The following is a 17,587-nucleotide window of genomic DNA, read 5'->3' as shown; positions in this document are numbered from 1 at the left end:
GCGCAACAACCGGCCCTCCCATTGGGTGATTCCACGCTCCAACAACAGCACCTCTGATTGGCAGCAGTAGGCCCGCGGCCCTCCCCCTGTGCAGAGTCTAAAGATTCCGGTCTCGAGGAAGGACCACGTCGCTTCTTCCCCGCCTTCTGTCCTCCACAGTTTCTCTTACTTCGGTCAGACTCCGGATGCACAGATGTGCGGGGAAAAAGCCCACTTCCATCCTCCTTCATGTCACCTCCACCTGGTCCAGGAATCTGTGACCCAGGACAAGAATGTTAAATTTTTCCTCTGCTTTCCTGCCGTAAGATACTCGAGGTGACAACTTCCGTTTCCGGTTGCCTCCGGCTGGTGGGTTGAATCTTGAGTGTCCTGAGAGGTCAGATTGCTATCAGGTAAATAGGGGAGCTGGTGGTAGATCTCTTGATCGGGAATGAGAATGAGACTCTACTCCAGGGATTGTCGGAAAGGAGAGACTAAATAGAGAAGGGTGATGAGAATGAGTAGCTCAAGAGGGAAGGAGATCGAAGAACTAGCAGGAGAGAACTATGAAGTCCTGGGGTAGCGAGGGGAAGTTGTAGAAGGATGCTGTGAGGATCACTGTGGTTGTTAAGTCCAGATGCTTTTTTTCCTCCTGTGTCACCCGCAACACCCCCCGCCCCCTGTTTTTTGGTTTATCTTTGAGTCGAATGAAGGCACAACCGCACTCAGATCGAAAATTTGTAAAATAGGAATACTTGTAATGCCTGTGTCACGAGCATTTATAGTACAGTTTAAAATAAGATTTTTCTGGTATGAAAGTTTATGACACAATGTTAAAAGGGTACAAAATCACATCAATTTTTAGTGTGATTACTATTAAATTGAATATACACGGATACAGGGACTGGAAGGGACACTAAAGGGGAAAACAGTTAATTTGTCTTTTATTTTCTAATGTTCTTATGGTACAGTTTTTTAAATGAGGAGAAATTGGAATATATACTTCAAAGTCTTCGGTAAACTGTGAGATTACATATAGTGTAAGCGGCATTACCCTTTTATATCCTTCTTAGGGAAAATATGCCAACACTGTTCCTGTACTAGAGCCAGCTCCCGTTAGTGGACGTTGATATCCAACAAACTTGTAGGTTCACTCCAAACATAGGTAGATAGAAGGAGGTGAAAAAAAATTCATGATTACATGCTTTTTCCTTGTTGAACTTATTTCCTTGCTGTTCTTGTTTGAAAAGCTCTGAAAGGGAAATAATCACCTCTTGTTGAGTCCTTGGCACGATTTAAGTCACTTTATCTAATTTTAGTTTTTATTGTGATGTATACATAACAGAAGGCTGTATAAAACATAAGTACATTTTTAAGAATTATAATTAAGCAAACACTTGATCACCACCCCTCAGGTTAGGAAATAAAGCATTGCCAAAAACTTAAATATGCATTCTCAGCAGAGGTGATTGCCTTTTGAGGAGGTAAAAAATCGTTCTTGTTGGGTGGGGGTGAGAGGGCAAAAAAACCCTTAGATAATACAATAGTTTGTGGCCCTCCAAAGAGCCATAGTACGTAAACTGTGGTATTAAATTTTCATGTGGAGGGGTAGGGTGAGAACATGATTAGGGGAAAAAAAAAGTCTTAAGAAAGCACCTTTGGGGTACAGTAATTACAATATGTTGAAAAATACTGCCTTAGAAGCTCCCTGAATGAGTTTCTGTGATTCCATCTCCTCCGGCAAGAGGTAACCAGCATCCTAACTTGTAATAATCATTTACTTGTTTCACTTAAATTTTTTTCCCTAGAAAATGAATTGTTAGGTTTTTCCATTTATATAAATGGGATTCAAAGTGTGTATTTTTTTCTGACTCACTCCTTGCTCAATCTTATATTTGTGAAATTCATTCATACTTTTGCATGTTGTTTTTCATTGTGTAGTATTCCATAATTAATCCATTCCATAGTTGGACATTTGAGTTGTTTACAGTTTGGGGCTAGCATAAATAATATGGCTAGAAAGAGTGTTTTTTTCATCGTGTGTTTGGCAGTTTTGTGGAATTTTTATTTTAACAGTTTTTCCACCTGATTCTCTTGCATTCTTTTTTTTTTTTTTTGGTTGTGTTGTGTCCTCATTGCTGCACGTGAGCTTTCTCCAGTTGTGGCGAGCCGGGGCTACCCTTTGTTGCGGTGTGTGGGCTTCTCATCGTGGCGGCTTCTCTTATTGTGGAGCGCGGGCTGTAGGTGCGTAGTTGCAGCACACAGGCTTCAGTAATTGTGGCTTGCAGACTCTAAAGCGCAGGCTCATTAGTTGTGGTGCACAGGCTTAGTTGCTCCGCGGCATGTGGGATCTTCCCGGACCAGGGCTCAAACCCGTGTCCCCTGCACTGGCAGGCAGATTCTTAACCACTGCGCCACCAGGGAAGTCCCTATATATTTGCCTGTTGATTATAAAATATATCTGTTATACAGATGCAAGAGTTTCTCTAGAGCAGTGCTGTCTAGTGCAAATATAATACAAACCGCATATGTTATTTAAAAATGTCTAGTAGCCATATTAAAAAGGTAAAAAGAAACATAAAATTAATTTTAATAATGTATTTTATCTAACCGAGTGTATATATTCAAAATATTATAATTTTAAGGTGTAATCAGTATTAAAACTTATTAACGAAATATTTTACATTTTCTTCATGCTGTCTTCAAAAGTGGTGTGTTTTACAGAATATGCTGTTTCCATAAATGCAAACACTTGATCTGCATTTATATTTCAAAAAATTTACAGTTGATAAAGCAGCTTTGCATGCCCAGTTTGTACCAAACACACTTTAAAATTTTCCAATAACTGGCTTGAAAATCCGTTTTGAAATTTAAATTAATTAAAATTAAATAAAAATTTTTAGTTCCCCAGTTGCATAGGCCACATTTAGGGAGCTAGTGGCTACCATATTGGACAGTGCAGATCTAGAGTATATATGCAGTACCTATGACTGGAATTGCTAGGCCGTAAGATATTCAAATGTTTAACTTTTCTAGGTCATACCGAACAGGTTTTTATAGTGGTTTTGTTAAATCACATTCTCACCACCTGGGTGTGAAAGTGGAAGGCACATCATCACAATGTGTTTTCCCCAATTTTCACAATCTTGCAAGGTAGGTTTTAACCTCATGTTAGATGAAGAAACTGAAGTTGAGCAAGATTTAAATGATTTGCACAGGATTTTACAGCTATTAATGGTGCATTCAGGGTTTGATGCCGGATCTGTACAGCACCAAAGTCTGTACTTCAGTAGGATTCCAAACTCTTCCTTCAAGTGATCAGGATATCATTGTTTGATTTATGACTACTCTGAAGTAGAAATAATTTTTAGGAGAAAATGAAGCTTCCCTAAAAATAGTGTTCAACTTTTTGTTCTTCTTGAAAAGTCATTAAAATATTTAGTAAATGCCTATGAAGGGACTCTTACTGAAATATTTTAATTAGATAGAAGAGAAAATACATTGAATTTATTAAAGGAAATTTGTTTAGGAGAAATGAGTATAGGTATACTTTCATGGTTTTTTTTTTCAGAGATATATCTTCCAAATTACTTAATATTTTGAGCATAGTAGTATTGTAACTTTGAGATAGCCTTCATACCATGGTAATATTTCAATTTTCATTTTCAAAATCAAGCTATTTAATCAAAAATGTTTGACCTTTGTTTTGTATTCTCTTCCAAGTACATTGATACTCAAGTACGTTTAATATTCTAGAATTGACATTTGCCAAAATAAGGGTTTTCTTGTAATCTAAAGATTTTTGGAATGAAACATTATTTTAAAAATATTTTTTGGAAAACATAGAAGCCAACACTTTATCATTATAATTAAATGCTTCTAGAAGTCTTTCTTTTGTGATAATGTATTGAATCTCAAAAGTCAGACTGAAATCTGAAACCATAATTTGTTTCCTTTATATTATTGAATCCACCAAATAATAATGAAATAATGGATTAAATGTTTCATTCAAAGTTGTGAATGTTGTAGTTTTAACTTGTGTTTGGTAGGTGTTCATTTTTATTCTCTTTTAAATGTGAAAATCATCAACATAATTTTTTTGATATCTTAACATGTCTATAAATAAAAATATTAAATGTTGGCTAATTTGTCGGAATTACTATGTACAGTTTTGTCCCCCATATTCTGGGAACTATTGTTTAATGAAATGAGCACTTCACATAATGTGTCTTTAGTATATACTATCTAATAATTACCTCTGTCTTCTAAAATTCAGTGTAAGAATCCTGCCTTATTATTGGACTTGTTTATAGTTATAAATGCAGACAAAGTGGTAATAATTATTTGGTTTGGTTTTATTTCTGGAAAGCGGTGATTATAGAATTGCTACTGCTAACCTTATACAAATTACAGTATAGCATTATTAATTCATACCCTGTTAATTTGAAATTCATAACAATATAACGGGACTGAGCTCAAGTTTATTTTTGTATTATCTATAAAAATAACACTAGAAAACTGAAATCTTTATATACCCATTGGGGGCATATTTTATTAAAGCAAATTTATCGATTAAAAAGGGGTCCTAAGGACTCTGTTAATGGAAGAGAATGTTAAAAAAAAAAGAATACTTACACTTAATATATGTATATCTGTATCAGTTTGCTGTACACATGAAACTAACACAACATTGTAGATCAACTATATTTCAATAAAAATTTTTTTTAAAAAGTCTCTGTTGATCTACATCAAGAGTTAGCAAACTAGGGACTTCCCTGGTGGCGCAGTGGTTAAGAATCCACCTGCTAATGCAGGGAACATGGGTTCGAGCCCTGGTCTAGGAAGATCCCACATGCCACGGAGCAGTTAAGCCTGTGAGCCACAACTACTGAGCCTGCGCTCTGGAGCCCGCGAGCCACAGCTACTGAAGCCCATGCACCTAGAGCCTGTGCTCTGCAAAAAGAGAAGCCACTGCAATGAAAAGCCCACACACTGCAACAAAGAGTAGCTCTCGCTCGCCGCAACTAGAGAAAGCCCATGCACAACAACGAAGACCCAATGCAGCCAAAAATAAATAAATAAATTTATTTATTAAAAAAAAAAAAAGAGTTAGCAAACTACAGCCTGCTGGCCAAATTCAGCCCATTGCCTGTTTTTATGTGGCCAGTGAGTTAAGAAGGGTTTTTACAGATGAACATTTGCAATCAATTTGATACTAAGGAACACTAAACTTTGAACTCCAGTTAAGCAAAATGTTATCCCCCCAAAAAGGAATTGCATTTTTTCATCAGAAGACTTGTATTATAAAAAATTATACTTAGTTGTTATATTTTGAATTTTATCAATAAATATTTATGGAAATTTGTTTTTTCTCCTGTTATATAAAGTACCTACATAATAACCTTGATTTCACCTCTTGGCCAACAAAGCCTAAAATATTTACTATGTGACTCTTTACAGAAAAAGTTCATGTGATCCATATGTATTAACCACAGTAATACCGCATTTTTAAAGAATCATCTGAAGAAAGCACGTAACAAAACTATGTACAACATTTTTGTTATAGATATTCATGCATTACGAAAGACTGAAAAGAAGGAAACAGTATTGCTTAAAAGTTAGGAGCAAGGGCTCTGAAATGAAACTGCAGTGTTCAAAACCCAATTGTACCATTAACTATTTTTGTTGCCTTCAGAAAGTTACTTATTTTCTTGGAGCCTCATTGTCTTCATCTATAAAATGGGGATAATAATAGTAATTTAAGTTCAAAGAGTTGTTTTAGGAATAATGTGGAGTCAAGACAGTTAAAGCACTTTATCATAGTGCACCTGGCACATAGGGCATGGTAAATATTTGCTATTATTATAATGAAGAAAGAAACCAAATAGTAAATGGTTATCTCTTAGTGATGGGATTACCGATTATTTTTCTTTTTTATATTTTGCATATGTATATTTCCAAACTGTGAACATATACTAGTATGTAAAGAGACACTGTTTTATAAAATTTCTTAGCTTCGAATTTTCAAGTATTTATATTGCTTTTCTTTTTAAAACATTAAAATTTTACCTTAAAACATAAATAGTAAACTTGGGTATTTGATATCTACAATATATGTATTTCTCCCTTAAATTAATCTTTTCCTGTAGACATGGCCCATGGACATGGACATGAACATGGTCATAGTAAAATGGAACTTCCAGATTATAAACAATGGAATATAGAAGGGACACCGTTAGAAACTGTCCAGGAGAAGCTGGCTGCACGAGGGCTAAGGGATCCATGGGCCCGGTAAGAATAATTAAATAATTTAAATAGAACTTATCCTAGAGAAGCAGTATCTATGTTCCTTTTCAATGTATTCTCTTTTTTAAAAAATCATTAAAAATGGCCTTTTACATTTAAGTTTTAAAATCAGCTTTATTAAAATACCACTTATATACAGTAAAATTCACCCCAGTTTAAGTGTATCATTCCATGAGTTTTGACAGATGTGTGCAGTTACCTGTGCAGTTATGTGACTACCACCACAATCATGGTGCAGAATATTTCTAGAATACCAAAAAGTTCCCTGATGATCCTTTGCACTCAGTGCTATCCTACCCCTGGTTCCTGGCAACCCTTGATCTGCTTTTTCAATTGCAATCATACAGTCTGTAGTTTTTGTTCTGGCCACTTTCACTTATCATAGTGCTTTTGAGACTTATGTACATTGTTAACTTATATCCATAATCCCATCCTTTTTTATTGCTGAGTACTACTCCATTGTATGCATATACCTCATTTTGTTTACTGTTCACCAGTTGATGACCATCTGGCTTGTTTCCAGTTTTTGGCTATTATGAGTAAAGTTGCTTTAAACATTCAAGTACAAGTCTGTGTGAACATATGCTTTCATTTCTCTTGGGTAAATACCTAACAGTGGGATTTCTGAATCTTTTGAAAAGTGTATTTTTTTAAATAAAAAACTGCCAAACTGTTTTACAAAATGGTTGTACCATTTTGCATTCCCACCAACAATGCATGAGAATTTCAGTTGCTCAATGTCCTCATCAATACTTAGTATTATCAGCCTTTTAATTTTAGCCATTCTAGTGAATGTGATAGAAATATTTCTTTGGGTTTTAATTTGCATTTCCATGAAGAATGAAGATGACAAGAATCTTTTCATATGCTTATTTGTCATTTGTATATTTTCTTTGGTTTAATGTTTATTCAGATCTTTTGCCCATTCTATTTATCAGAGTGTTTGTCTTTTATTGAATTATAAGAGTTGTCTATATATTTTAAATATAAGTCCTTTATCAGATAAAAGTTTTGCAGATGTTTTTCCCAGAGTGTGGCTTATCTTTTCATTTTCTTTTTTTAAAATAAATTTATTTATTTGTTTGTTTGTTTATTTATTTTTGGCTGCGTTGGGTCTTCGTTGCTGCACGCAGGCTTTCTCTAATTGCAGTGAGCGGGGGCTACTCTTCATTGTGGTGCGCAGGCTTCTCATTTCGGTGGCTTCTCTTGTTGCACAGCACAGGCTCTAGGTGCGCAGGCTTCAGTAGTTGTGGCATGCAGCCTCAATAGTTGTGGCTTGCAGGCTCTAGAGCACAGGCTCAGTAGTTGTGGCACACAGGCTTAGTTGCTCTGCAGCATGTGGAATCTTCCTGGACCAGGGATTGAACCCGTGTCCCCTGCATTGGCAGGCAGATTCTCAACCACTGTTCCACCAGGGAAGTCCCTCTTTTCATTTTCTTAATGATGTCTTTAAAAGAGTTTTAAATTGTGCTGAAGTCCCAATTTAGCATTTTTTTTCTTTTATGGTTTGTGCTTTTTGCATCCTAAGATTTTCTCCTAATCTTCTGGAAGCTTTTATAGTGTTCTTTCTTACATTGAGGCATATGATCCATTTGAGTTAATTTTTATGTCATATGAGGTAAGGATGAAGGTTAATGTTTTTGCATATGGACCTCCAGTTGTTCTAGCACCATATATTAAAGGACTGTCTTTCCCCATTAATTGACCTTGACACCATTGTCAAAAGTCAGTTGACAATATCTGTACAGTCTACTTCTGGATTCTTTTCTGTTACCCTGATCAATATATCTATTTTATGTCAATACCACACTGTCTTCAAATCAGGTAGTATAAAATAAGATGTCCAACTTTAAAAAAAAATTGTTTTAGCTATTCCAAGTTCTTGTATTTATATTTAAATTTTAGAATGAGCTTTTCAGTTTCTATAAAAAGCCTGCTTAGAATTTAATTGGGATCACCTTGAATCTTTAGCTCAATTGAGGATAACTGCTGTCTTAACAATATTGTCTTCCAGTCCATGAACAGTTTAGATCCTCTTTAATTTTCTCAGCAGTGTTCTTACAGTCTTGTACATATTTTGTTCAATTTATCCTGACTTATTCCGTATTTTTATGCTATTGTAAACAGTATTTTTAAACTTCAGTTTCCAGTTGTTCATTGCTAATATATAAAAATGTAATTGCTTTTTATATATTGAATTTGTATCTTGTTACCTTGTTAAATTCACTTTTTAGTTCTAGCAGACGTTTCTTACAGATGCCTTAGAATTTACTTCATAAAAGATCATTTCGTCTACAAAGATGTTACTTTTTTTTCGATCTATAACCTTTTAATTTCTTTTTCTTGCATTATTGCATGGGCTAACATTACTAGTATAATGTTGAATAAAAGTGGTGTATTTGAACATCCTAGCTTTATTCCTAATTGGGGAAAGCATTCAACCTTTCATCATTAAGTGTAATGTTAGTTGTAGGATGTCCAGAGATGCCTTTCATCAAGTTGAGGAATTTCTCTTCTATTCCTGGGTTACTATGAGTTACTATTATTATTCTTACTAATAGGTGTTGAATTTTTGTTAAATGCTTTTTCTACATCTATTAAGATGCTCACCTCTGTTTTTATTCTGTTAATATGGTGAGTTAATTTTATTCATTTTCAGGTGTTATACCAATCTTGCATTCTTTTGAGGAAAACCCTACTTCATCGTGATATATTATCCTTTTAAATATTGCTGCATTCAATTTTCTAAAATTTTGTTACGAATATTTGCATCTATGTTGATGAGGAATATTAATCTGTAGTTTTCTTCTAATGTCTTTGTCTGGTTTTGGTGTCTTAAATTAGATTTGATTAGCTTTCGTAAGTCAGATTTGTAGAGTTAAGTGGGTTTTGTTCTTTAAAACATGATTTTTTTCCACTCATTTATCCTTACCTGCGAGAGAAGACTTTTTTTCACTAGAGCGCTCTGATTTGTTTCCTCCTCTGTTCAGGATACTCAAAAGAATGATTGCCAGAGCATGAAATTAGTCTACTAAAGTTCCGGCTTCTATGACAGGGAAAATCAATGATCCTCTTGAATAGTAATAGTATTATCGAGTGTTACGTACTCTTTGTGCCAAAATACATCATACATTACTCTGTTTAATCTTTATAATAATGCTATAAGGTAAATAGTAATCGTTATTGAGTAGAAGAAACAGGCCTCAACAGGTTAAGTAACTTGCCGAGCCTAAGTTGTGTATCTAGTATGGCAGAGCAAAGATTAATACCGAGATCTCTTAACTTCCTCTTTCCATGAAGCTGTAATGACTAGTATGAGCAAAGCTACACAACTGACCTGTGATGGATAGTCCAAGGTGAGCCTTGCATTTGAGAATTCTGTAAAATCCTGAGTACTATGACTGTGAAATATGAAATCATCAAGTGTTTTTTCTTGTATTTCATGTACGAAATGTGGGCATATAGATCTAATTATCTTATGCCAAAGAAAGATTCCTATTGTGATCCACTTAGATTATCTTATATAAGGTTGCATTTAAGTCTGTTAGAAAGATGAAATCAAATATATTTTACTCAATGAATGTGTGTCATATGTGAATATAATTTTCCCCTTTTTTTTCCTCTAGCAATGAAGCTTGGAGATACACTGGTGGCTTTGCAAATAATGTTTCCTTTGTTGGTGCATTATTAAAAGGATTCAAATGGGGATTTGCTGCATTTGTGGTAGCTGTAGGGGCTGAATATTACCTGGAGTCCCAGAAAAAAGATAAGAAGCATCACTGAAGATAATACCTGGAATTATCTTTTAATGTCTTCTTAACTCTCTTATAAAAAGAAGATTTCTTCACTGTAGCCTACTCATCTGTGTGTTTGTTCCTTACTTGGTTCTAGTAAGATTTAATAAAGTAAGAGAACATGTACCAGTCTGCTTTGTCATTCTTTAAAAAAAAAAGTGTCTCCAGCCATATCAGATTTGGTTTGGAATACTTGGGGGGTTGAGCACTGGCAGCAGTCCATTCTGCAAATAGCAGACAGCCAGCGTGTATTTGAACAAATGGGTATGTTCTAATAGTTTTTTTTTTCTTTAAGTTTTAAAATTGTGATAAAATTTGCCATCTTGTTTTTAAGTGAACAGTGACATTAAATATATTAATAATGTTATGCTACCATCACCACCATCTGTCTCCATAACTCTTCTCATCTTTTAAAACTGAAAGTCTATGCCCATTAATTAATAACCCCTCATTCTGCCTTCCCCTCAGCCTCTGGCAACCATCATTCTACTTTCTGTCTCTGTGATTTTTGTCTACTCTAAGTACCTCATATAAGTAGAATCATTCAGAATCTGTCTTTCTGTGACTGGCTTATTTCATTTCACATAATGTCCTCAAGGTTCATCTGTGTTGCATGGGTCAGAATTTCCTTTCTTTTTAAGGCTGAATAATATTCCATTTTATGTACATACCACACTTTGCTTATCCATTCATTCATTGATGGACACTTGGGTTGCTTCCACATTTTAGCTGTTGTGAATAATACTACTATGAACATAGGTGTACTCTAACAGATTTTTTTTTTTTTTGACTGCACCTTGCGGCATGTGGGATCTTAGTTTCCCGATCAGGGATTGAACCCGTGCCCCCTGCCATGGAAGCACGGAGTCTTAACAACTGGACCACCAAAGAAGTCCCCAGATTTTTATTTTTAATTTTTAAAATATTTTTAACAATATTTATTTATTTGGCTGCGTCAGGTCTTCGTTGCAGCACGTGAGATCTTCATTGCAGCATGCGGAATCTTTCCTTGCGGTGTGTGGGCTTCTCTCTAGTGTGGCGTTCAGACTCCAGAGTGTGTGGGCTCAGTATTTGTGGCACACGGGCTCTCTAGTTGTGGTGCATGGGCTCTAGAGCGCACAGGCTCAGTAGTTGCAGTGCACGGACTTAGTTGCCCCGTGGCATGTGGGATCTTCAGTTCCCTGACCAGGGATCGAAACTGCATCCCCTGCTTTGGAAGGCTGGACCACCAAGGAAGTCCCCAGATTTTTTTTTAATAAATTTATTTATTTTTGGCTGCATTGGGTCTTCATTGCTGTGCGTGGGCTTTCTCTAGTTGCAGAGAGCCGGGGCTACTCTTCATTGCAGTACACGGGCTTCTTATTGCGGTGGCTTCTCTTGTTGCGGAGCACGGGCTGTAGGCGTGTGGGCTTCAGTAGTTGTGGCTCGCGGGCTCTAGAGCACAGGCTCAGTAGAGCATTCTTTTCAAATGAACATGGAACATTTACCACAACAGACTATATTCTGGGCCATAAAACTATATTTAAGAGGATTGAAACAACACAAAGTATATTCTTAGACCATGAAGAAATTAGACTAAAAATAACATCTGAAAAATCTACAAGTATTTGGAAATTGGACAGCACACTTGTAAATACCCTCTGCTCAAAAAAGTATAGGTATATTAGAAAATACTTTAACTGAACAAAATGAAAACACAAATAGCAAAATCTGTGACATGCAGCAATAAGATTGATCTCTAGCTAGACCGATGAGAAAAAAGACACAAATTAGGAATACTAGTAATGAAAGAAGAGACATCACTACAGATCCCTTAGAGACATTAAAACAACAATGAAACAATATTTATTGGCAACTTTATGCAAATAAACTTTGATGAAATTGGCTACATCCTTGTGAGACAAACTACCAAAGCTCACTAAAGAAGTAAATAACCTGAATAGCCATATATATATTAAAGAAATTGAATCTCTGGTTAATTGTAAATTCATTTGCTGGGTTAGGTAGCAAAAAGATGGAAAGTGCAGTGTTTCATACATTAATAGTAGAGAATAACAGTAGTTTTGTTCTCAAATCTTAGAATTGATTTTTCTTATCCATCTATATTTGCTGGAAGCAAGAAGTAAAGTTTTCATTATATTTTAATTTGAAAATTATTGCCTGAATACCTTAGGAGTTGCAAAGCATACAAACGACTGTCATCTTAGCTGTTGCCATTACTTGAACTAGAACCAATTAAATGTGATACTCGTTCTTAAAATGACCAAAGTACATTTGAGAGTAATGCTAATTATGTGTCTGCTAGCCTCATGAATAAGCACTGTAGATGATTATTAAAAGGGTTATTAGCCCTTTTCTGTATGTTGGCCAAGTTCATAGTAAAGTAACAAAACCTAAGATGGCATAGCTAGTAAGTTCTAGAGTTAGATTTGAATCCAGGTTGGACTCCACAGCCCATAGTTACCACTAAATTATGTTACCTATCATGTTGTATCTGATAACTACTATAAGATGCCATAAAATTATCATTTTGGATCTTTTCTCAGCGCTACTTTCTAATTACGCTTGAAGTAAACAGTAGGGATTTAAAAAAATCTAAAATATGGCATGTAGTATTTTATGACAAAGAAAATAATGAATACAGTCATTTTACTGTATACTTGTACTTTGAAGGGAACTCTGTTTTGATACACCTAATGAAACAGATTTAGACATTTTTTTAAAGTAACAGGACTTTGGAGAGACAAGTTGGCACAGAAAATGTGTACAAAGACAAACCATGGAAAGAATAAGAATTTATCCAAGTGGGCAATGAATATGATGGAAGAAACAAATTAGAAGAAAATAAAAAAGGAAAAGAAGGGGTTGTAGGATTATGGACCTGATGAAAGCAGCAGAGACAAGCAGAACTTGCACAATAGGATGTATTTACAATCATCCACTCGCTGCTTCAATCAAATATAGACCTTAATGATACTGTGAAAAGGAAGGTACGTTACATTACATACTGTGTTTTAACACAGTCAGTCTACATATTAACATAAATTTAAGTTTGGAGAGAGAGGTCATTGGCAAGGCTTGCTTGGTTAGGGACTAGATAAAACTATTCCAGTAGAAATAAATTGAGTCTTACCCTTCATTCTTCTCTTTCTCTTCCCTATCACTGATCATATTTGTCATTTTTCTTTTTAAAAATTTGGGTATCAGAGACTAGACACATTTTCTAACACGGTGGTTCCCCAAATGGGATACACACAACTCATGGGATGTGCGAGACTATGCATTGATGTGAGAAGACAATAAACTTAAACATATTTATTTTCATGTTTAATAAAAATAAATTCAATTTTGCTAATGTTTAACGTACAGACAGTGGGGTTTTCCCTTATTTGGTGGCTACCAAGTGATCACATAGAATTGTTGGTAACTAAGGTATCCTGAGGGGAAAGTGGGAGTTCTGCCCTCCAAAGGGGAGAACAAAGGGACTTTTCAGTGGATTGCTACAGATTGTACTTTATATGTACTTGGTTCTTGGAATTTATTATCTACTAGTTTTACTAAACTAAACTTCATGGAGTGAGTAAGTGCCTTAAAAAGATTTTTTACAAAGAAGCTGCTAATAGTCATATGCATGAACAAGCAAACAAGAAGAAAATAAGTTATGAACTCTTCATCAGTAACATTACCAGGTAAATTACAATGAGCTAACCATGAAAAAAAAGTCAACCAAAAAAAAAAAAGATCAAAATATGGATTGGACCCACTGTTAGTACAATAAACCTTGCCCTAAGAGTATATAAATCTGATATATTAACTAATGATGGCATGTAGTCCTTTTTTTAAAATATGTATTTATTTATTTGGCTACTCGGGTCTTAGCTGAGGCACGCAGGATCTTCGTTATCACGTGTGGGATGTTTGTTGCGGCATGCGGGATCTTTACTTGTGGCATGTGGAATCTTTAGTTGCTGGCATGCTGGCTCTTAGTTGTGGCATGTGGAATCTAGTTCCCTGACCAGGAATCGAACTCGGGCCCCCTGCATTGGGAGTGCGGAGTCTTAACCTCTGGACCACCAGGGAAGTCCCCATGTAGTCTTCATGATTAGGAAAACATTTAAAATTATGTTTGACAAAAATTACTAAAATCGGGGACTTCCCTGGTGGTCCAGCTGTTAAGGCTCTGTGCTTCCACTGCAGGGGGCCTGGGTTCCGTCCCTGGTCTGAAAGCTAAGATCCCAAATGCCGAGCGGTAAGGCCAAAAAAATTACGAAAATTGACTGTAGTGATGGTACACATATCTGTGAATATAATAATAACCACTGAATTAAACACTTAAAAAATTGTGTTTAATCTTTGTGTTACCCTTAATTTCTATATTTGTGTATTCTTAATGTCGATGATAATAGTTACATATTACATATAAAATGTTAAGACAAAGACGGGGATTTAATGTACTTTCTCCTCAGAGTATTCAGCTGTCATTAAAAAATAGCATTCAGAGGACTCATCAGATTTTTAAATTTTTTTTATGTATAGTTTATTATATAAAACCCGGGTAGTTTAGCAACAAAAATTAAATGTTATTTCATGATGGCCTCTCACTCAGTTGGCAACATGAGTTTCAAAATTTGATATAATCCTCATGGATCCTCAGAATCTCTAGAATTTCAAGTTATTCAAATTAAACAGCTATACTATTGAGAGTAGAATCGTCCACTTGTGTCCTAATTTGCCTCAATATCAGTTAGCAGAGAGAAATGGGGTGGTTTTTTTGCTTTCATTTTTATTTTTGTTTGGGGTCAGAAAATCAGCTTCAGGAACTCAGAAACTAGACCACACAATGGAAATTGCATTGTCTGCCAATAATTATATTAAAAAGGATCTATTGCAGAGTGTTATTTTAACACATATGTTATATATAAAATATATATTATATACTTTATTTTTATATAGTATTACATTTATCATATACTATAAATATAATATTCAAAATGCTTAACTCATTAAATTATTAAATGCCATATATTGTATTAGATTGAATTAACTTTGACACATATAACAATTTAAAACTGGCTTTAGCTGTTTAAAAACAACAACAACAAAATTCCTTGTCTCAAGGTCTGTATATTTTTCTGTTGAATCTCACATAAAAAAAATAAAAAAAAAAAAAACTCTTGAAATGTGGCCCCAAGTTACAAAACTACGTAAAAAGGATTGCTAAAGACTTACGTTTCTGGAAATCCATTGCAAAATAAGAACATTAAGTACATTTAAGATGTAAATCAGAAGATTTTGTGCCTTTTGGAAAAGTCATGTATTTTCATTTTGTGTTTTAAAACTGAAAGAATAATTCTTAATAATGTTCCAAAGAGTGCCCTGCAAAGCAAATTATGACTAGAAAGAAATATTTTACGTTTAGATTTTTACCAGAGTATTTGTAAATTATTAATTAAATCTCATTATAAATAAAGCATTTAATACCCCATGCAAATGTTCCACCTACTTTAATTTTAATTGCTCAGATCCCAAACTGAATTTGGAAATAATAACAGCATTTAACTTGCCTTTTCCTGCTGACTTGATAATTAACCAAACATCTTTCTAAATGTACTTATTTTAAATACATTGGTCAGACATTTTTACTTATTGTAGAAGAGCAAAGGGATTTTTAAAAAATCTTTACATTACACATTTGAATGAATGACACAATTAAGTGAATGTTTTGTGATTATAGCTCTTCTTGTGTTATATGTATGATATATTTTATTTCATTTATTCTCTATTGCTACAAAATTTCCTGGGAAATACTGCTCAGGGACATAGTACTGAAGGCCAACTTTGTGGTTCACAGTAACCATGGCAATAGCTGTCCTAAAAATAAAGAGTCCCTGTATCAGCACAGATGGAATCATCTTACTGAGGGAGAATCAGGTTCACAGGCAGTGGTATCACCTGGACCTGGGAATCCCATGTGATAGTAACATGAGGGTTTAATGCAGATAGAAAAGTTTAAAATTAGATCTTATATTTAGACCAGGATTTCTAGTGAAACATAATTAAAAATTAAAACCGTATCTGTAGATGCTGTATAAGTTCCAACAAGGAAACATGTCACAATTCATGTATTTAACAATACTGGGAGACTTCCCTGGTGGTCCAGTGGGTAAGACTCCGCACTCCCAATGCAGGGGGCCCGGGTTCAATCCCTGGTCGGGGAACTAGATCCCACATGCATGCCGCAACTAAAGATCTCGCATGCCACAACTAAACATGCCGCAACGAAGATCCCGCATGCTGCAAGTAAGACCTGGCACAGCCAAAATAAATATAACAAATAAATAAATAAATATTTAAAAAAATACAGAGATTAAACTCAAGGTATTAATTCCTTCATTCATGGCTTATAAATGCTCCCTTATATTTGGCCTGGGTTTATCAGCAATTATAGTTCTAATAAATCAATTTCTACATTTATAAGTAAATGAAAGAAATTTTTACAGCCTTAAACCCTAAACATATTTCTATTATAGCACTAATCATAATGTGTCTTAATTATTCACTCAGTGTCTGACTCCCTCATTAAATCATGGCCTTCTTGAAGATAGGGACTGTACCTTTGTGATAGGTGTTTAGGCAGTGTCTGTTGAATGAATGAATTCAAAATTAAAGATCTAGGGCTTCCCTGGTGGCACAGTGGTTAAGAATCCGCCTGCTAATTCAGGGGACATGGGTTCCAGCCCTGGTCCGGGAAGATCGCACGTGCCAGGGAGAAACTAAGCCCGTGCGCCACAGCTACTGAGCCTGTGCTCTAGAGCCCATGGGCTACAGCTACTGAGCCTGCGCACCATAACTACTGAAGCCCACGTGCCTAGAGCCTGAGCTCTGCAACAAGAGAAGCCACTGCAATGAGAAGCCCGCGCATCACAACAAAGAGTAGGTCCCACTCGCTGCAACTAGAGAAAGCAACGAAGACCCAACGCAGTCAAAAATAAATGAATAAAATAAATAAATGTATTAAAAAAAAGTTTATATTAAGAAAACAAAATTAGAGATCTAAATATACAAGTGAGGTAATAGAGATGATTAGTCACAGATTAACACCTTATCTATGAATCAATAAAGGGTTAGTGGGAATGGAGGATTGGAGAGGGTCACATATTTTCCAATGTCTAAGAGGCTTCATTGGTTCCAATTGCCTACAAGAAAACAGATCACTTACAAAAGGCCTGTGATGGTAACCTGGGCACATTTTCCAGGACTGGGAGGCATTTCCCCAATCCCTTGGCGAGGATGTTAGAACTGAGCTAAGCCTAAGCTTTCTGACACATGCTATGTAACCTTCCCCTACTTGCTGATGAGTTGGTAATAAAAATACTAACCATCAGAGGTCAAGACTAATTTCTGGCAGCCGTTCCGCGGAGGGACGAGGCACAGCCGCGGAACCGCCGCCAGATTCGCTCTCTGTCCACGCCGCCTGTCGCGCCGCCCGCCCGCCCACCAGCCCCGCA

General features: G+C 35.6%; 1 protein-coding gene across 2 annotated transcripts; it reads left to right on the top strand.

Moving 5' to 3' along the window:
• Window positions 1–236: 236 nt before the first annotated feature.
• Window positions 237–10,205, top strand: NDUFB3 (NADH:ubiquinone oxidoreductase subunit B3). Of its 2 annotated transcripts, none has more exons than XM_027124484.1 (3): window positions 237–392; window positions 6,129–6,270; window positions 9,912–10,205. In XM_027124484.1, exons 2-3 carry the CDS (start codon window positions 6,131–6,133, stop codon window positions 10,066–10,068), a joined length of 297 nt encoding a protein of 98 aa, XP_026980285.1. In that variant the 5' UTR covers window positions 237–392; window positions 6,129–6,130; the 3' UTR covers window positions 10,069–10,205. The 2 variants fall into 2 exon arrangements, with proteins under 2 accessions (XP_026980285.1, XP_026980294.1); XM_027124493.1 differs by lacking the exon at window positions 237–392 and adding an exon at window positions 981–1,726 and having other exon boundaries at window positions 9,912–10,188.
• The last annotated feature ends 7,382 nt before the right edge of the window (window positions 10,206–17,587 follow it).

Source organism: Aethalodelphis obliquidens, unplaced genomic scaffold (genome assembly GCF_003676395.1).
Source record: "Aethalodelphis obliquidens isolate GAN/ISIS:26980383/991018 unplaced genomic scaffold, ASM367639v1 scaffold2, whole genome shotgun sequence".
Taxonomy (NCBI): Eukaryota; Metazoa; Chordata; class Mammalia; order Artiodactyla; family Delphinidae; genus Aethalodelphis; species Aethalodelphis obliquidens.
Note: the sequence above shows the minus strand (reverse complement) of the source record. Positions and strands in the feature narration are given on the sequence as shown.

What these genes read in the sequence shown, in the direction of transcription:
- NDUFB3 (XM_027124484.1), top strand. Translation starts at nt 6,131, where the DNA reads ATGGCCCATGGACATGGACATGAACATGGTCATAGTAAAATGGAACTT. An exon ending in CTAAGGGATCCATGGGCCCG is followed by an intron (nt 6,271 to 9,911) that starts GTAAGAATAATT and finishes TTTTTCCTCTAG; the next exon opens with CAATGAAGCTTGGAGATACA.